Raw genomic sequence first — 20,836 nt, forward strand, 5'->3', positions numbered from 1 at the left:
GTGTCAAAGTCCAGTTACTGGTTCATCTATTCCTGCACACAGTATTAGCAAGTGAATGGCTAATGACTGCGAGGTCATATGTGAATGTATGTTGTTTTTCATGTTCTATGCTCTCCATGAGAGGGTGAAGTGTCCGTGTTTACCTAAAGCTATAAAAAATATAGAACAGATGGTGGTATCAGGGCTTAACCAGCTGTAATGTGAATTTTTATAGAGTTGTTGTCATTCCTGAACCTAAGACTGCATCTTAATAAATGCAAATCTGGCAATTATTATTTTTTTGTGTTATTTTGTGCATTACTTTCTGTAAGAACAGGGAAAATAAGAACAAACAGGTAATAAAAATTATATCATCATATATACTGTTTGCGTAACACGAAAAAATGCATTAGGGAGTATGTGGAGTTGATTTTTGAAACAAATAAACATCAAAAGTTTGCGGTTTTCTTATTAGTTAAAAAAGATGAAAGTGGCATTTAGTACATTTTACAGGAACTGATGTTAAAAAAGGCCAATTTTCATGATTTACAAATAAGAAAGATGAATCCTGTATTAGAGTTTTACATGGAGTTCACTCATTTTGTCTCAGCCAGCTATACTTTATCTGAGATACAGTGAGTGGTGAAAAAGAACTCTGCTGGTGTCACTTTAGTCTGAAGAATAAAGAAATATGTATTACGTTATCCTCTGTGCCTTGACTTCTGTTGAATATTAACATGCGTCCATACGTGACATTTAACTCACATTTAACTGAAGTCCTTTCAAAACAGGATTAAATGGGACAAATTCAAATGGGGGGTGGCAGGGTTAGCACTCACAGAAAAATGGTTTGAACTTGCTGGTTGGCTTGTTTGCATGTTCTGTTAGCTTGTGTCTCCTCCCACAGTCCAAAGACATGCAGGTTAGGTTAATTGGTGACTTTGAATTGCCTGTTGGTGAGAATGTGAGCATGAATGGTTGTGTGTCACTATGTGTCAGCCCTGTGATACTCTGGTGACCTGTCCAGGATGTACCATGCCTCTTGCCCAACCCTGAAGCCCCCTGTGACCCTAAAGAGGATATGAGTTTACAGAAAAGGCATGGATGCGTGCATGGATGGGTGGATGGATGGAAATCCAAACGGGACAATCTTAATTATCCATAAATTGTTCGCAGAATAAAAGACTGCCTGTACTGTATAGGAGATTCAGAATAGGATTACTCTGGTCCACAAGAGAAGAGCAAGACCAGCTTGAAAGTTTAGTTATTTCAAAAAAAAGGACAGAATTATTTTTTCAGTAAACTTTATTAACCTTGTGAAGATTACATTTTTTATGTTTAAACAGATTTCCACTGGCTTTTTCGTCTATAGATGAAATGTGTTGTTTTTTAAAATAGATACAGCAATGAGATCAGAAAGGTTTGGTGTATTTTGATTTATCAATATAGGTCAGTTTTGTCAATCAGGTGACATTTAGAGCAAGAATTAATATTTAATCAATTCAAACAATGCGTTTTCCCAAAGTGAATTGGAGGGCGATACCATAGACCAGGGATTAGCAACTGTAATTATCAAAAGAGACATTTTTGGCCAAAAAAGCAGTCAAATAATCTGCCTGGAGCTGCAAAACATATTTGACTCTTATAATGCAGGTAGCAGTAAGTCTAAATTTGCCCATCAACATTACTAATAAGTCTGAAATTAATATATATAAATACTTGAATATCCACTCATTACTAAAAGTGTATGTCATATAAAAACTAAAGTGATGGTCAAAATTGTCACAGTGAAATTTAAGGAGTGTTGATGGATTCACGTCGTCAACTCATGCATTGAGTAACATTACAAGTTAACGTTCCACCTTAAAAGTCGCTGGCAGTCGGCCCAGTGAATTATTTTTTTCTCTGACTGCAAGATTCAGCAAAACATCCTCTCATTTTATGCTTAGTCTATTTACAAAACCCTCCACAGTATGAACAGTGGTTACATGAGCCTCAAAACCAGCCACAACTCAGCCCTGAGCAGAGCGACCGTCCTCAGTGTTCACAGCTCCACCTTTTAGTACCTGATCTGTGTACTAGGTACCCCAACAGAGGGGGGACCAAATATGGGGACGGTACGGAATGGTTCCATCCATATTTCTGGAAATTTCTTGTGTTGAACAAAGTCTTGAGCAAGTTGATTACTACTGGAAATATTGAAATACTTTAACTACAACATTTACTTATTTGTTTTTGCTGCTTACCTTTAAAAAGTACTTTAAACTAATGAATGACTTCAAAAGTCCATCACATAAAGTAGTTGAAATCAGCTTTACCATGACCAGCTAACATTTAATTACTACTTCCAGTTAAATCTGTATGTACAAACAATTCAATAACATATTTTGATATGTATAACATTATAATATAATCATGTTAAAAACCATAAGAGTATATTCTGCATGGTTACTTTCACCTTTGACACAGTTTGGATGATATTACCTTAGCTGTAGTAATTCTGTGCATGTCCATATTGTTTGGCTAAGAAAGGGCAGAGTTCATGACATGAAGCAGTTTGGGAAGTGATGGAGACCTCTGTCAGCCAATCATCAGGAGGTGGGCGGGGTTAAGAAGCGCCCCGCTCACCTGACAGACAAGCTGGGCTGCGCGTCTCCTGACCTGTAGTAATCCTGTCCTGACTGTTTGTAGGTGTGATATTGCCAGACATTAGAGTGTACAGCAGCTGTCCTCTCAGGGTTTTACCGCCTCTGAGTCTTTGTCGATCCCCTCTGCTACACAGCCTGCAGAGAAAGTCCCCAGGTTGCTCTGACTGTTGGGGGGCATGGAACCGCTGCGGAAGGAGGCGAAGGATAATCCGTCGGCTTCAGCTAATCTTCTCTCCAAGATTTTCTTCTGGTAAGAAAAGCAGCCCTCAGTGACAGCCGTGTTTGACATTGACTGAATGGAGAGCTCTCCTGTGTGACAGTTTGTGGCCACTCAAAAGACAGACTGTCCCCTGGATGTGATAGGGTGTGGTAAAGTTGGAAAGCTATTGGCAGATTCGAACTTCAGGGATCAATAACTCTTAAGTGAAACAAAACACGCATATTTTCTAGAGATGGGATTTATGGCTCTTTGAAGGGTGCCAGATCTTAGAGATCCGTTCCTTTCAAACAGCCATTCAAAAGACTGGCTCATTTTTACATTTATTTATTTTAAGAAGCCAGCCTGGGGGTAACTCATTTCATCCTGAAATAATCACTGGGAGGAATGATGGGGTGAGATTTGGATCAGAATAATACAGAAATCTTTTTCTGACAAATATTGCACTTTGCCTTACTGTCCGTCACAAGAGAAAAGTGCATCAATTTCAATTTTCAATTTCATGATCTTTATTTCGAACATGAAGATGGTATAAAAAACACTAACATAGGACAGCACAAGAAGTGCTAAGAAACAAATAAAAGACAGTACTGTATTTTGTATTCGACAAGTGTTAACCTGTTCAAAAGGCAGTAGGAGGAAGTACATAACTTACATAGTCCTACCCCTTAGACTCTGTATTATACTTTTCTTAAAGGTATGATCTGGAGGATTTTCAAATAAAATAAAATATAGACATATACAAATGAAATCCTGCTTAATCATCACCTATGGGCTTCTACTCATGTGTGGTGGTGACTCTGTTTGCAGAGCTCCTGCCCTTTAACTGTATTTTGATGTTTTTGTGAGCTCGGACCGGCAGAGATTTCCCCAGCCAATGAGAGAGTGCAGGTGCTGTGCCCGAGCGTGCACCAGCACGAGCCTTGCCTGAACCTCTTCTGTGAAGCATTCTTCCGTACCTCCGGGCTCCGTACACCCAGGAGCATTGAGTCTGATAGGAGGGGCCGAATTTGAATGTTTACAAACAGCAACTGGAAAATCCTCCAGACCCTACCTTTAATATTCCTAATAAAAATTCCCAGAAATTATGAAAAATGCCTTATTTTCCCAAGTAAGTGTTGTAGTGTAATCTGTAGCAGATCAATGAAGTGTGGAGTGATTTTGGTGGGTGTATAGGTTGTACATGGGTGTATATAGGTGCACATAGTAAATAGCATTTAATGTATCTATTTATTTATACATGTTTATACTATAATTCATACTGTATAGCATTTATATCTCAGTTATGAATAGATTTCTATATTTTTGATATCTTAAAAACTTAATATTGATATTAATTATTCTTTATTATATTGTTAAAGGTAGGGTCTGGAGGATTTTCCAGTTGCTGTTTGTAAACACACATTCAAATTCGGCCCCTCCTATCAGACTCAACGCTCCCGGGTGTACGGAGCCCGGAGGTACGGAAGGAGGCTTCACGGAAGAGGTTCAGGCAAGGCTCGCGCTGGTGCATGCTCGGGCACGCTCGGGCACGGCACCTGCGCTCCCTCATTGGCTGGGGAAATCTCTGCCCAGAAGCAGTCCAAGCTCACAAAAACATCAAAATGCAGTTAAAGGGCAGGAGCCACCGCCACACATGAGTAGAAGCCCATAGGTGATGATTAAACAGGATTTCATTTGTATATGTCTATATTTTGTTTTGTTTGAAAATCCTCCAGATCCTACCTTTAATCAATAACTTCACTATAATACAGTGTAGTGTCACCAAACTCACCACACACTTCATTGGTCTCCTACAGATTACTCTACGGCACTTATTTGGGAAAATAAGGCATTTTTCATAATTTCTGGGAATTTTTATTAGGAATATTAATCAATAACTTCAATATGATACAGTGTAGTGTCACCAAACTCACTACACACTTCACTGGTCTGCTGCAGATTACACTACAACACTTAGTATGAAAAATGTCTTCCTTTTTAATTGTCTTAATTGTAAGATAAGTAGTGGTCCCAAATTCTCCTCAAACACCAGGAGATCCCTGGTGGTCAGTCAAAACCTAGTTTTTAAAACAGTTTTATATTATTATATAGTTTTATTTAACAAAACCACATAAGAAGCTGCCCCATTTGCTTTCAGCAAACCAGAACACTGGTTAAATTGACATACAAATTCAAACGCACAATCCATCTTATATTTACTAAACTGCGTCTTCTGAGAAGGATGAAAGTTTTGACATTTTGTATTGTGTCTTTGCCATGAATAGAAATATAGTCACACATACATAAAGACAACAGCCATCAAAACTAGTTCAGTCTTTTAATCTTCAAGTAACTCACATATTATATATATAAAATATACATGTACAGTATATATACACACACACGGAAAAAAACCCAAATTCAGTCACTCAGCCAAGCAGTAACCTTAAGACATGAACTGAGCCCTGAGACTCAAAAACAGAATTTTGATTATCTGTGATACAGTAAAATTATATGAAAAATAACTATGGCAAAATGAACGCTCCTAGAATAGACACACACACGTCTTACTGTACATTATTAATGATAGAAATCCACAGTCCTATTTTTACATAGAAAGTCTCCTATGTCAGGTAAGACCTCACCAAACTCACCTACAGCCTCTTTATTTAGGGTTGTTGCACAGTACACAATACCAAGGGGTATCTTTGTTTGGTGTCGTTGCCGCTGTCATTCCAAGGCACTGCGTGTGAAACCATCTTGTGCAAGTTCCACACTCAATCTACAGGGATAAATTCATTGAACATATTAAGAAAATGTTACCTCTACGTAATAAATAAAAGTATATAATATCTGAATACTTTAATGTTAACCCCAGATTATCTACTGATTATCCACTATTCAGATTATCTATTGATGTCCAAGTCTCACCCAGACAGCATCAACAGCAGTCTTGGGCAGGTCCTCATTGCCACAGAAGGAGCAGAACTCATCCTTTGAAACTGAAAAAAAGAAAATACAGGCATTTATTACTGTTAAGTTTGTAGGAAGTGTTTGACATATCAGAATTTCTTCTGCCATGTCTCTTCTTAGATTTTGAAGAGATTTTTTTGATGTGTTAATGTGAAACCTCTTTGGGATGTTTGGAAACTGTGTCACTGTCATCTTGGCCATCTGTAGAGATAGCAAAACAACACATGTACTGTGTATGATCATCTTACATAGTAAAACTACATGCTGTTTTATCATAAAGAAAACATATTGCATAGAATCACCTGCATGACAAAGATCCCACAACTGGTGTCATCTTTTTGGAAGGTGTGGATTATCTTGCCAGGCTGTCACTTGATGTTAACCCAGTCCTCCTTTCCAAGTCTGTTCGAGCACATCTTGAAATTCTGTCTACTGGTTGAAAGTGAAATACATTTTTGCTTGACCATGCGCTTACTCTATGGCTTTACAGAATGTGTGTGTAACCTATTTACTTCCCATAATCTATTTAATATTACCCAAATCTGTAGCCAGCCTTTCTGGAGTCCTCAGCTTCATTTGACTCTTGCAGAGGATCAACCACAAAAATGTGGTTTGAAAGGGCATGAAGATACTGTAACATGAAAAGGTAGCATCATTAAACCATATACCATCTTCAAATGTGTCATTAACAACAACAGCAACAATAATAAAACAATAAGCTTCAATTATGTAAAACTTCAAAACTGTAGTTGACAACTTGATGCACAGTAAGCCTCTCACTGGGCCTCATTCACTAATATCTGCGCAGAAATGTTCTTACTCTCCGCAAAAAATAAGTACTTGCGCAAAATCACCGTCGGATTCATGACACGTGCGTACCGGCCAATTTTGTTCTCACCACCGTGCATATGTTAGTAAATCAGAACCATTCTAAATTGACAGGCGCGTGTCCGCGATCTGCGTCAGCATACTACCACGCCCCCATTTCTCCATATAAGGAAACCGTTTGCCTAGAGTTGATTCATGAATGAAGGAAGCGGTTACGCGAGGAGAGAAGTAGTAAATTTCACAGTTTGTTAGAAGCGATGGCGCCGGGTCTTACAGGAATGCCATGGGTCATTGTGAGATTGTGGAGGACACAGCATGCCAGGATGATCTTGCACACCTTCTCAGGGGTATAAAGTAGGTTGCCACCGGCCGTATCTGATGCAAACACATCCAAAGGCCCTTAAGCACGCCAAAAGTGCGCTCTACGGCGCGTGTGTGGGCATGTATGTTATTATAGCGCACCTCTTGAGGGGTTTCAGGGTTTGCGTATGGTGTCATCAGCCATGTTTTAAGGCCATATGCCCGGTCACCCAAACAATATAACATTTTGACATTAACAGAATAGAGACTTACTGAAAATATTAACTTAAAACAATTGAAATAAAAGACTAGAACAAAAGATGCTCACCAACAAGCTATCCACTTCTCACAGCCCCTGCCTCCAAACGCATTCCCACTGTACTGTTTTGCAAAATAAATGAGTCGTGGGTGCCTCCTGGCCAGCGGGCCACAGCCTTAAGGATATGGCAGTCGGCATTACAGATCATCTGCATGCTGATGGAGTGATAGTTTTTCTGTTCATGTTATTGTTAATATTTTAATTGTCACAATGATGAGGGTGAACGTGTGTCAATTTCATGGTAATTTAATCCATTTGGCCAATATATTAGTAAATTAATTATTTTAAAAAATGTTAATTAAATCTCTTTTTCATGAATGTGGTTTTATAGACTCTGCATGTACTTAAAAGGTATGTTTGCATTTTGTATGTCAGTTCGGCCTTCCTCATTTGTGCGTACGCATGGTCTGAGGCAGTTCTAAATTTGTTTGCAGAGTAAGAACAAATTCGGGTCAGAAAATATTGATGAATCCTGGATTTGTGCGTCAAACGATCGTACGCACAGTTAATTATAAAATTTAAAGTATATGAACTTTTATTAAAAGATTCAACTAATAGTAATCTATGTAGATTTATTTACTTGATTATAGGTATTCATAAACCTTTATAGCAATTGCAAGGTTGATAACTTTTAAATGGACAAACCATGAGTCATACATAAATGCTGTAAAGGCACATAGTACTATAAGTAGCTTTATACTCACCACAAACTTCCAGTGCACACTTTTTATGCTGACAAATCCAATGGCTCCATCATAGTCATCAAATGTGACCTGACAAAATGTGTGAAACTGGAAACAGAACTGTATTTTTTCTGTAATATACTGAACCAAAAAACAAAGATTTCATGATGAGAATATATTATGTATTTTCCTCCACAGGACCAACCAAAAAGGTGAAGTGGTTATTGTAAATGTATTGGTTAAAAACAAGACTACTAAAGTGATAATATAATAATGATTACAGTTATACTCACCTTTTTTAACCCTTGCCTTGCCATCTGCTCTCTTGTGCCATGTACAATTGCACCCACGGTGTAGTGATTCATGAGGTACAGTCGGCCAGCAGTATCCTTAGAATTGAGGATGGCTGTAATGTAACATTCTATCACCTTTTGGAGAAAATTAATCACACAAAAATATTGGTATGTTGGTAATGGTAATGTAGAGACTAAAGTTAAGTCATATTTAATCACATTGTTGTCAACATGTTTGAGAATGGGTCATTGATGCAACACTTTAGCTGAAGACTGGTTTGTCTGAAGTCACACTCCAGACCTTTCATGACAATCAACTTGTTAAATCATTTTATGCAGCACAACTCATAACATTTTCACATAATTTTTTAAAGGATTGATCCATCAACAAGTAGATTCATTTCAGATAAATCTGTGACATCAGTTCTAATGAGAAACTTGCCTCACCTATGATGAGTTCATCAAGCCTCAAACTCTGAAATTCTGTGTGCCGCAGGGTGTACCTGTGCTTCTGTTCAGTATGTCGTACAACAGCCACAACAGCTTCGGTTGGTTTGCAAGTCCACAGGGTGCCAACCTACAAGGATATGAACAGTGAAACTGTAATCACTTCATACAGCTTTTTCAATACTTTCAACATTCAACTGTCCTGAGTCTGTGATCTCTTTTAAGTCCCTTCTTAAAACATACTTTTATCAGACAGCCATTCCTGATTTTACTTGGGTTTTTATCTGTTGTCTGTTTTTTTGGTCTTTTGTTTTAAACCTGATGTTTTTATGACTTCTTTATCTTGGCCTTTGTGAAGCACTTTATAATGTAGTTTTTGAGAAGTGCTCTATAAATAAAGATTATTATCATTATAATTATTATTGTTACAGAGGAAGCTTTCAAACTATCCCACATCGTTCTGCATTCATGAATATTTTCTCACATTATTCAAAATTCTGTAAGTATTTTATGGGAGACTGTGTCCGGGGTTTTCCATGAACACACCTTAGATGTGAATACTATGCTTGGGCCGATTTCCGGTTTAACCGGTTCAGTCGAGTTTAAGAGCTCCATCCAGCTTAGTTCACGTCAACCGGATAAAACGAAAAAAACAAAAAACCAAACAAACCTTATCTTGCATTGTAACATGCATTATGACAACTTAATAAGGTTTATGTTTGTTTATAAATGAAGTGGAGGAGCCTACAAGTTTTGTTTAGTTTGTCTCAGAGGCTGCAGAGGGACTCCGCAGCTCCGCTCAGCTGTCTCCTGCTGCTGCGAGAAATCAAATTTCATTGGGAGCGGGGAAAAGTGCGAGGAAGTCAGCAGTCCATTCAGTTTGTTGCCCTAGTAACTTCTTGGTGTCCTTCTGCTTCTTCTTCTTCTTGTGTAACCTTGTGTGTATTGGCGGATTGGAAGTGCATTCCACCTATAATGGGCCTTTATTGGGAAAAATAGCTCAAATGCGACCCCCAGTGGTAAAATTAGGTATATAATTCGATATATCGGTTCAGTTAGATATTTGGCTTGGAAAATTTTCAAACCGGCACAAGCCTAGTGAATACAACTGCCTCACTGATGCTTAATGTTTCTAAATGCTTCCTTAACAATGCTAGTATAGCTCTGGAAAGTGCAAATTACACTAGTCGGGTTTCCATCCACCTATTATTATTCGCATTTTCAACAATTGCGAAAAAAAAACTTGAATGGAAACGCCAGAAATTCGAAAAAAGGCCGAAATATCGCAAAAAAGTTTTTACGCTTGGAGGGGGTGGAAAAGTCAGCGTATCGATATTAGGAAAATGCGACTTTTGGCAATGGAAACAGATTTAGCGAATAAACAATGACGTAGGCTATCGAATCCTACTTCTACTTCACACACACACCTGTGTGAACTTAGAAAGGGGTAATTACTCCAGTGTCAGGTGAGTGTAGGCTATTTCACAACTTACCTGAATAGACTGGATGTGTTGAATACCGCTGCATCATGTGCGCTGCCTGGTGTACCAACACAGACATTATGATGGCATTATGTAGGCTACGCTGACAACGCTGATATGAGTGTGATGAGAGCTCTCGCAATAGCCAATAAGTTCCCAAGGAATCTCGTTGTAGTCATGCATGTGCCGGTAATTGTTTACATCAGTTGTGGACATGAGACGCTCTCAATGACGTCATCTCACGGCGCCCTCTTCTTCTACGGGTGTTCTTGTGCATTTTTATTTTTCATGAGAATCGCCACCTTCTGCTCGACCTGTTGACTCCCAATACTCGCAAAACAATAATGAATGGAAACGTGCATAAATTTGCGTTTTCTTTTGCACATTTTCACAAAATTCGGTTAAAATTTGCAATACATTTGGATGGAAACCCAGTTACTGACTTGGTTTTAATCTGTTTTGAGCAGTCATTTAATGTTAGTGATCAGCAAAAATGTACCTCTGTGGCAGACGTGGACCCTTTACTTGTGAGGACATTGCTGCTGTTCTTCCCATCTGCGCTCTTTTGAAGATCTTTGCCAGTGTTCAGAGTTGACTTTGCTCTCTTTTGAACTGGAATAGTGGTTGGAGCAGTATAAAATTTGGAACTGGCAGTCTAGGGCTTTGCTCCATCTCGCTTTGCCCAACCCTCCTGAGATTGACTGAGGTCTTTTGGTAGCATGGGTTTAAGGACTAACTGCTCAGAGAAGTTATGAGACATGATGTGTTCTCTGCTCTGCAGAGAGCCATACATTTTCCTGACAAATGTCCCTGGCCTCAGTCACCTCTGCTTTTTCAGAATTGACTGTTTGACAATTCCAAACCATCTCTCCACATGGCAGTTTGTGTCCCTTGTTTTACCTGGACCAAATGTGTCATCTTCTTTGTCAGATGCATACCTTTTCAGATTCCCCAAAAGCAGACCACTCCACAGGGGAAAAATGTCGAGGTAGTTCTCAAAAAGGACATCAACAACACCTTGGCAGAAGTATGGATTTTCCTCATCGTGTGGGCTTTCGGCATCTGTTTTTTCGAGCTCTCTCTGTACCTCCTCCAGGACCCTCTTGAACTTATATGTGAAGGGAGATCTGCCAACAATTGTGTGGGCATTTCTTCTTTCTTCATCATCTTCCTCCTGAGCTAAGGGGCTGTCATCTAATTTTTCAGTTTCTTCCGTGTCAGGATTTTTTTTATTAAGTCCTGCATGACCTTCAGATTACTCAGGACAGTGTCGTTATTGTATTGGCCAGTTAGTACAGTGCACAGTGAGCGGAAGATTTTGAGTGCTGCCGTCATTGAGGTAGTGTTTTGTAACCTGGCAAAACCAAATGTCGCAAAATCCTTCAATCCTTTGTCTGCTGTTTTTCTTGAAATTGACTGAGTGACAGCTTTGAGCACGTGTGCAGAGCATATGTGTAGTACTGTAAACATTCTGATGTCCTTCCATGTCTTCAGTTTTGAAGAAATAGAAAAAGCCCTGTCTAGGTAGCTAACAATGCTCTCCCTGTTGAATGACGGAAGAACACTTTGCATTAGTGCCCAGCTGTAATCTGTTTCAACTTGATGTACTCTTAGTTTTGTGTACTGCGACAGTTTTCTGAGGAACTGCATTAGCCAGAATGTGATTGGTGGTACAGAGTGTTCATTTGTCACCATTTCACAGACTGGGATGGGAGGTGCATTCTGTCCCCCTCCAGGAAGAGTGAGAGAGTACTAAAGGACTTTATTGGTCTGCCCGGGAACTTTGGATGCAACATTACCTGTAACATCTAGGTATAAGGTCAGCGGGATCTTCTTTCTCAGGTGTTGCACAACTATGTTTACTCCTGTTTCAGTATACATGTGTACACCAAAGGGGTCAACTTGAAAGTGCTGTGTGTAGCCAGGCATCTTGTGAAATTTGGAGACTCATTCCTTCATGATATTTTGAGTGAGGAACATCATCCTGAATTCTTTTCCCTTTACTAACCTCTGAACTAATCACTTCAAGAACATTTTTGTTCAAACTTCGGGTTATGTTCCTGAAATCAGCTCGGCATCGGCTATTTTTTTAAGTTTACTATAGTACAGTTGGCTCACTCCTTTGCATATAGCTCTTGCTATTTTCCCTCTTCTTGTGTTTGCTGCAGGCCTGATTTTTTTTTCCACTTGTTTTGTGTGACATTTTTCCTCTTTGGAGCACAGATATCTTAACCAGATTTTCTCCCACTGGCTCCCTTTTCCTTTTAAAGAAGTATTTTGTACTACAGGAAGGGAATGTACAAACTGTACTGATGTTTAAATATGGACTATTAATTTTCCGGCTGTGAGGAGTTTTGATATGCTGGCTTTTGAAGGCAAGAGTACAACAGGGAGTTTTCTGTTGAAAACTGTTGTATAAGATGTTGGTCCATGGTTGCCTCAGTTGCCTCAGTTTTGTTGAGCTGTTGAACCTTACACACAACAAGGTTGATTCAAGTGCTTTACACCACATACCAAGGAAAAACATATAAACAAATAAATAAACAAACTAGTAAACACTATATACAGTTAAAAGCTAAAGAAAAGAAATATGTTTTAAGGTTGCTCTTGAAAGTGCCTATAGTGGGGGAGAAACGGATAGGGGGAGGAAGGGAATTCCACAGCGTTGGGGCAGCTATTGAGAAGGCCCTGTCCCCATAGTACTTTGTCCTTGTTCTGTGGACAGAGAGTAGTTGTTGGTAAGAAGACCTCAGTGCTCTGGCAGTGTGATAAGGGGATAGGAGTTTGGTGATATAAGGGGGGACTAGACCATTTAATGCCTTAAAAACAAACAACAAAATTTTAAAATTAACCCTGTAGGTGACAGGCAACCAGTGCAGGGAGGCAAGAATAGGAGTGATGTGATCTGACTACTTTTTTGACCTTGTTAGTATCCTTGCTGCTGCATTTTGAACTAATTGAAGACGGGATAAGGATGACTGAGGTATACCAAGATATAGTGAATTGCAGTAATCAAGACGGGATGATATGAAGGCATGGATGACTTTCTCCAGGTCGGTAGAACTGAGAAATGATTTGAATTTGGAGATGGTGCGGAGCTGCATGACGCTTAATTTTACTACTTGGTTGATTTGTTTATCAAATTTCAATGCTGGGTCGAATATGATTCCAAGATTTTTTGCATATGATTTGACAGATGGGGCTAATGGACCAAGATAGGGTGAAATACTGTTTGTTAGATGCTGTGGACCAAATAAAATAACCTGTTTTATTTTCATTGAGCTGGAGAAAGTTTGTGGACATCCAGGACTTGATATCTGCAAGACAGTTATTGAGGTCTGTGAGTTTGTTATGGTTGTTAGGCTCTAGGGGGAGGTAGATCTGAGTATTGTCTGCGTAGCAATGGAAAGAAATATTGTGTTTTTGGATCATTTGACCTAACGGAAGCAAGTAAATGGAGAAGAGGATTGGACCGAGAATGGAACCTTGGGGAACACCACAGAAAATGGGAGCTGAGGAAGAAGATGAGTCAATGATGGAAACACTGAAGGATCTGTTTGATAAGTATGATGAAAACCAGTTTAAGGCAGAACCAGAGACCCCCACCCATTTGTGTAATCTGTGTATGAGAATGGAGTGATCTACTGTGTCAAAAGCTGCGGTTAGGTCCAGGAGCAGGAGGATGGAACAGTTACCTGAATCAGCAGCTAGAAGAAGGTCATTTGTTATTTTGAGTAGAGTGGTTTCTGCACTGTGAAGAGGTCTGAAGCCGGATTGGAATTTTTCAAAAATGCAGTTTTGAGCCAGGTGGGATAACAGTTAATTAAAGACTACTTTTTCAAGAATTTTTGATAGAAAAGGAAGTTTGGAAATTGGTCTATAATTATTAAGGACAGGGATCAAGATTCTGTTTTTTTTTTTTAAAGAGGCTGAACTACTGCATGTTTGAAAGATTGGGGAACAAGGCTGGTTTCCATTTCCAATTGTGAACCTCTTTGATACCACTGGCAACTTTCTCCGTTCCATCCGTTCCATGTCTTTCCATGTTTAGGTCGGGCTCCTGTCTGCAATGGCATCTCCTGTTGTTTGTCTTCTTCCTCATCTTTATGTGAGTCTTCATCTGTCCCTTCCTGTAGTTGAACTCCTGTCTGTAATGACATCTCCTGTTGTTTGTCTTCTTCCTCATCTTTATGTGAGTCTTCATTTGTCCCTTCCTGTAGTTGAACTCCTGTCTGTAATGGCATCTCCTGTTGCTCTTCCTCTGCCTCATTCTCTTCTGTGTCCTCATCTGATACTAGGTCTCTAGCGTGGCTGTCTTCCTCTGTCTTTTTTGTCTTGTCCTGTTGTTTAATAGTCAGGTCCCTCACGCCTTTTCTATTTCTGGTCCATATAACCCACAGTCAATGACGGTATTTCTTCTGATCATGACCAAAAAGGGTTACAGATAGTTCAGACCAGATTTCTGAGGAATACTCTGTTTGTAATATTAACACTCTTCATTGATCTGACAATAGCTTCCATTCCACTTGCCATTGCCCACAAGTCTTTCCTCTGAGCTCTGCTTCCTTTTTAAACTCTTCCCATTGTCTTTAAATTGCCTCTAACCTACCTAACTCAAAGGGGGACAGGAAAAGCTAAAACCTTTTGTCAAAATAAAGTGAGTTTGTGTAAGAAAGTCTTGATAGAGCTAAAATCTACAGTAAAGCCATGGTTGACACTTGACACAAGCAGTACATGAACATATCTATACATAACTAAGAACTAAAAAAAATCACATTTACAGTTTTCCACATAAAAATGTCCTTAATTCGTAATTTCAGTATTATTTCACAATATGGTTAATGATAGGTTAGGGACGTCATGTGTCTTCATCTTTTTATGCTATTTATTCATATTCAGAAAATATACATTAGTTTGTATATTTCAGTTAGTCGAATATGCACAAAATCTAGCAGAAATTTAAGAGTCTGAACAAGTATAAAAGCATAGTGCAAAGATGTTAATAACTACTATGAAAAGATTACTTACATATAACCATGGAGCAGGAATGGAGACACATTTTCAAGGGAATCTATACGCATAGGCAGTTGACATATTCCCTTTTCCATGATAGAGGTTGACATATCACTGGAGGTAGAGCTTAATTGAAGGTTGCTCCTGATTGGCTAGTGACTTAGTCACCCTATCCATCCTTCATTTGATTGGTTCACGGTAGTGGCAATTAGGCAACCACACCATACTAAAATGTAACAAAATTCAAATCCCCCAAATTATACTAAAGCCCTCTCTCCCGAACTAATTGTTGTAGTACCCAACAGGAGTGGTTGAACTGAGGTTTATGATACTACACTGTGATAGTTATTGAATATAATTCCTAATAAAAATTCCCCCAAACTATGAAAAAAGACCTTTTTTTTTTCAAACCAAGTGTTGCAGTGTAATCTGTAGGAGACCAATTAAGTGTGTAGTGAGTTTGGTGACACTACACTGTATTATAGTGAAGTTATTGATTAATATTCCTAATAAAAATTCCCAGAAATTATGAAAAGTCCTTATTTTCCCAAATAAGTGTTGTAGTGTAATCTGTAGGAGATAAATTAAGTGTGTAGTGAGTTTGGTGACACTACACTGTATTATAGTGAAGTTATTGAATGTTTTTGTAATATCTCTTTTCGGTGTTGCACTTTGTAGACAGTCCCTGTGCGCTGCTCTCACAGCCGGCTGCATGTAAACACTAATGTTCTTGGTGTGTCTCCGAGGACGGCTCGTTTTGATGAAAATTAGGTTGTAGCTCGTTGTCTATCTTACTACGGTTGAAAATGTGCGTGTTTTGTGTTTTAACAACGTTTCACGTAAGAGTTATCAATCCCGGACGTTTGAATCTGCCCACATGCAGGAGGGAGCTGGGTGTAAGTTTATCCGTGTAGTTTAAAACCACAACAGCCAGGCATGTGCAGAGTATTTCTAGAGTGGCATGGAGCACGGAAAAGTGAGCTACTACTGTTTCAATGGTGAAGTAACAGTAGCCGCTATAATAATCACTTTATTTGTGTTGCACTTTTTTTAAACATAGGGGACAGAGTGTCGAAGTAAACAATATAAGAGACAGGGTTACACTTATTAATTGTAAGGTTCAAGTTTTGGGAGTGTGCTACAGTAGGATAAATTAACAGATTGTTCTGAAGGATTGATGCTTAAAGGTCCAGTGTGTAGGATTTAGTGGCATCTAGCTGTGAGGTTGCAGAACTGAAACTTTTATGTGTATTTGATTTGGTCATTCTGGGCCAATGTAGAAACAACATGACAGACTCCGTACAAGTATGTAGATATAAACAGGTTCCTTGTGAAGTGAAAAAAAAAAAAAATTAAATTCAATTAAATTATATTTCTTTAGCAAGAGTTTGCCTCTTTATTAGGAAATGGGTGCACACAGCATACTGATACTGTCAAGTAAAAATTCATTAATCACTTTTTGGATAGGCCCAGCTGAATATTGCCATAATAATATGTGACTATCACAAAATCCCACAGCACACTGTACTGTCACAGTAACCAACTGTCCTAAGGTAACAAAAACATAACAATTCTCAAGTTAAAGTGATTATAAACTAATGAAATCATAGTTGTGAATATCATATTCAATTTCTGCCAATATACCCCCCTAAATTCAACAAACTGGACCTTTAACAAAACAAGTAGTATTTAAATGTTGCAGCTCGTTAAGGTGGAAGTCTTCCATATTGTACAGTAGCTATACATGTCTGTCTTCTGGTGAAAACATACTTTCTCATTTATTTTCATGTTTTCTTAATAAGATAAAAGTTAGTTTCTTTAAACAGTAAGTTCAGTCAGCTACTAAGCATGTTCTCACATACTTTATCTCCAGTTGGCTGAACCCCTTGTTCAAAATCGGGTACAAAAGGAAGTTGGAGGAAGATGACATGTATAAAGTTCTCCCAGAGGATGCATCGGATAGACTCGGGGAGGAGTTACAATGGTAAGACAATGAATAATGTCTTTTATTAGTCCAGTAATAATGTGTACTGTAATTTCCGATTATTCTTGTGTTGGAACATACTTTTACTTTTTGACTGTGATTCTTCCAAAGTTCAAAGTAGGGAGTACCACAAATATTCTAGGGATAACAGATGCCACAGTGATGTGTTACTGTTTGTCAGTGATACTCGACTTAGTGCTGGGTTGCCTGTTGACCATTTTCTAATTCACAATGGGAATTTTTTCTGTACTTTGAATGTAGACAAAGTGCCAAAGTACATATAAATTGCATCAAAACAGAGCTTGTCTATGAAAAAAAAAAAGTGCCAGGGGAGGATCCCCTGAACCCTCCGACAGGGGTCCCTGAAAGTCCCTCAAATTCTAGGAACGTTCCTACAACTGGATTTGCCTTGTTTATTAATTTCATCTGATAAGTATTAATAGCGATAGTTTCTCATCGGCCCCTGGCCTCTGTCATTTTGCAAAAGTTGCCTCTGGGCTAAGCAGGTTGAGCATCCCTGCTGTACTTTACAGACCCCTTCCTTACTAGCAGTCATTGCCAGTTTTGGGGGCATTGACCTCAATGATAGCAGTTTGAAAAGTGTCCATCATCCATCTAATAGTTTCTGAGGTACAGGAATCCAATCATCATGTTAGTTTCTCATGTTAAGTGTCCAGAACATCTGTATGATCAGTAATCATGAACTCAAAACTACTCAAGTTTTGATCAGATTCTTATTCTTGACATTTGTGCATTCTCCAAGACCTGATCCACCACCTCAGCAAAGGCATACTACTCAAGACTACTATATGCAAACAATCAGAGCTTTATTCTCATATGAAGTAGCAGTCATATTGAAATGATCCCCTGCTACACTGGGAGAAAATCCAAGTGTTTACGAGCCAACCAGAGACTCATGGATGCCCCCCACCCCCCACCACTGCCTGGCACCTCTCAGCCCTGACATATTCTAAATAAGGGACAGACCACCCCCTCTGAGGGAGTTTGGCGTCAGAGTTCACTTTGCGCTTGGAGGGGAGCCCACCTATATATAGACAGTACTTCTTAAACTATCACATGAGAGCATGCTCCTTGCCTCACACTAATACCTCTAGCAGTGGCTGCCACTTGTAGGAAGCTTTTGAGTGGAGAGCTTGGTTTTGTTGCTTGGCATTAAAGCATGTTTTGTCACTTGAGTACTAGACTACAACATAAATATACCTCAGTCCCACTCCTGGTAGTGACTGTCATGGACAGGTGTTAAGGCACAGTGGGGGGGTGCCCAGTTTAGTGACATTATGGGTGAGTCTGCTCCTGGCAGATAATACGTTCTTCTGGCCTTACTGGGTTATAATGATCATGTACTGGAGCAATTCACAGCTGAGTGTGACGTGGTCAAAATGTCAGCACCTCCCCCCATTGAAGGCGAGAAAGAGGTCGCTTGTACCATCTAGTGAAGGAGTGTTTAATGCCCACAGCTGAAGCTAATGATGAATGATCACACATACACAGATCCTGCAGCTGCAGTAATAAAAGGTTTGTATTAAAAGAGAGCTGAGTGTAATTGAGTGTAACAACTGATGAACCAGGTGAGAGTGGACTCAAATGCACGACCCTGGAGACACTTCGGGTAAAATAACTCAACAGGTGGTTCAGTACACAGAAGGTCTGTCAGTGGAGGCAGACAAATCCAATAGGGATGAGGCAGAGTCAACAGGCAAAATCCAAAAAAACAACACAGGGAAACAAAAGACTAGAACACTAGACACACAAGGAGCTAAGACGAACTTGCACTGAGAGAAAACAAGACACACATTATATACTCTGGTGGGGGGAAGGTTAACAAGACACAGGTGAGGCCAATCAGGGCGGGATGGACAATCAGACACAGGTGAAGTCATCAAAAGGGAGGGAAACCACACAGGGGCAGGAAGTGAAGTGATCTGAAACAGGAGGAGACATGAGTTTGAAAGTAAAACAGGAAACAACATGAATGAATGAAATGAAATAAAAAGCATAACCTAAGAAACTTGAGCTGTGACATTGTAGATGACTAACTGAGAGTAACCGTTGCTTTTCTTTCACTTGTCAAAGGTATTGGAACAGAGAGGTTCAACAAGCGGCCAAAGATCTGCGCCCACCCAGACTTGCCAAAGCTCTTGTTCTTTGCTACTGGAGATCATATGCACCCACTGCAATATACATCTTTATAGGGGTACAGTGCAATCTCACATTGAAACTAATGTCTAAAGAGAACACTGCTGCATTACGAATTAAGTTTTGTTTTAACGCAGCAAACATGTCTGCCTTACATCTCATTTTCTATCAGGAAATTATCAAAGTCGTTCAACCGGTGCTACTTGGGAAGATAATTGAGTACTTTGAGAGTTATGACCCCACCAACACAGCTGCAGTCTACGAGGCCTACGGTTACGCTGCTGGCATCTCCCTGTCAACCATCAGCCTGACCACCCTTCATCATCTCTACTTCTACCACGTCCAGCGAGTAGGCATGAAGATTCGTGTGGCCATGTGTCACATGATCTATCGGAAGGTCGGTCCTTATGAGACATGTTTGTATCCGTGTCATCCTCTGTCATATTCCTGTGGTTTGTATTGATTTAACACCTTTGTTCTGCAAAGGCTCTTTGTCTTGACAGCAAAGCATTTGCCAAAACTACCACAGGACAAATCGTGAACCTTTTATCCAATGACGTCAACAGATTTGACGAGGTGATTATCTGAAAGCGTTTTATGTGTTAATCTTTAAATCTATATTTTACATGCGACTTACACATCAGACATACTCTTTCCTCTTCATTGTTTTATCACAGGTAACCTTATATTTGCACTTTTTGTGGATTGGTCCTCTACAAGCAGCAACGGTGATGTTATTGTTGATGTATGCGATTGGCCCATCATGCCTTGCGGGAATGGCTGTATTCTTCATCCTGATGCCAGTACAGACTTTGTTCGGACACTTGTTCTCTACTCTCAGGTTTGTAGGAATTCACCAGATTTATCAAATATAGAATTAAAAGTTTTCTCTACTTTAAGATCCAGTGTGCAGGATTTAGGGGGATAAACTGGCAGAAATATAATATAATAAGTATGTTTTCCTTAGTGTGCTAAACATTTGAAAATAAAAATCACTTCAGGATTGTTACCTTAGAATGAGCTGTTCATTTCTACATACGGAGCGGATCCTCAGCTACTGAAATTGCCACGTTGCACAGCCATGTTTTTATAGTAGCCCAGAACGGACAAACTTAACACTGGCTCTAGACAGGGCCATTTGCATTTTCACGTTCAAGCATTATGTTTTCTGGTTGTCTGTCCCATTCTCATGAACATGATATCTCAAGACTACCCAGAGGGAATTTTCTATAAATTTAGCATAAACATCCACCTGGACTCAAGGTAGAACTGACTGGATTTTCGTAGTCATAGATCAAAGGTCAAGGTCACAGTGAACTTGTATGTGTCTCATTCTCATGAACAAAATATCTCTAGAACATCTTAAGGGAACTTCAAATTTTAAACAAATGTCCACGTAAACCTAATAATGAACTGATTTAATTTTGGTGGTCAAAGGTCACTGTGACCTTGCTTCTGTCTCATTCTCATGAACAAATATCTCAAGAAGGCCTTGAGGGAGTTTTCTCAAATTTGGCACAAACGTCCACTTA

The 20,836-nt window shown here is 39.3% G+C and overlaps 1 protein-coding gene across 2 annotated transcripts in view; it reads left to right on the forward strand.

Moving 5' to 3' along the window:
* Positions 1-2,642: 2,642 nt before the first annotated feature.
* Positions 2,643-20,836, forward strand: part of LOC125899717 (ATP-binding cassette sub-family C member 4-like) — a 67,646-nt gene continuing 49,452 nt past the window's right edge. For both annotated transcript variants that reach the window (XM_049594200.1, XM_049594203.1), the window contains exons 1-6: positions 2,643-2,877; positions 17,037-17,147; positions 19,242-19,362; positions 19,477-19,701; positions 19,791-19,880; positions 19,982-20,145. In XM_049594200.1, coding sequence (XP_049450157.1) covers positions 2,804-2,877; positions 17,037-17,147; positions 19,242-19,362; positions 19,477-19,701; positions 19,791-19,880; positions 19,982-20,145 — 785 coding nt within the window. In that variant the 5' untranslated portion in view covers positions 2,643-2,803. The remainder of the gene's footprint in view (positions 2,878-17,036; positions 17,148-19,241; positions 19,363-19,476; positions 19,702-19,790; positions 19,881-19,981; positions 20,146-20,836) is intronic.

This window comes from Epinephelus fuscoguttatus, linkage group LG13 (assembly GCF_011397635.1).
Source record: "Epinephelus fuscoguttatus linkage group LG13, E.fuscoguttatus.final_Chr_v1".
Taxonomy (NCBI): domain Eukaryota; kingdom Metazoa; phylum Chordata; class Actinopteri; order Perciformes; family Serranidae; genus Epinephelus; species Epinephelus fuscoguttatus.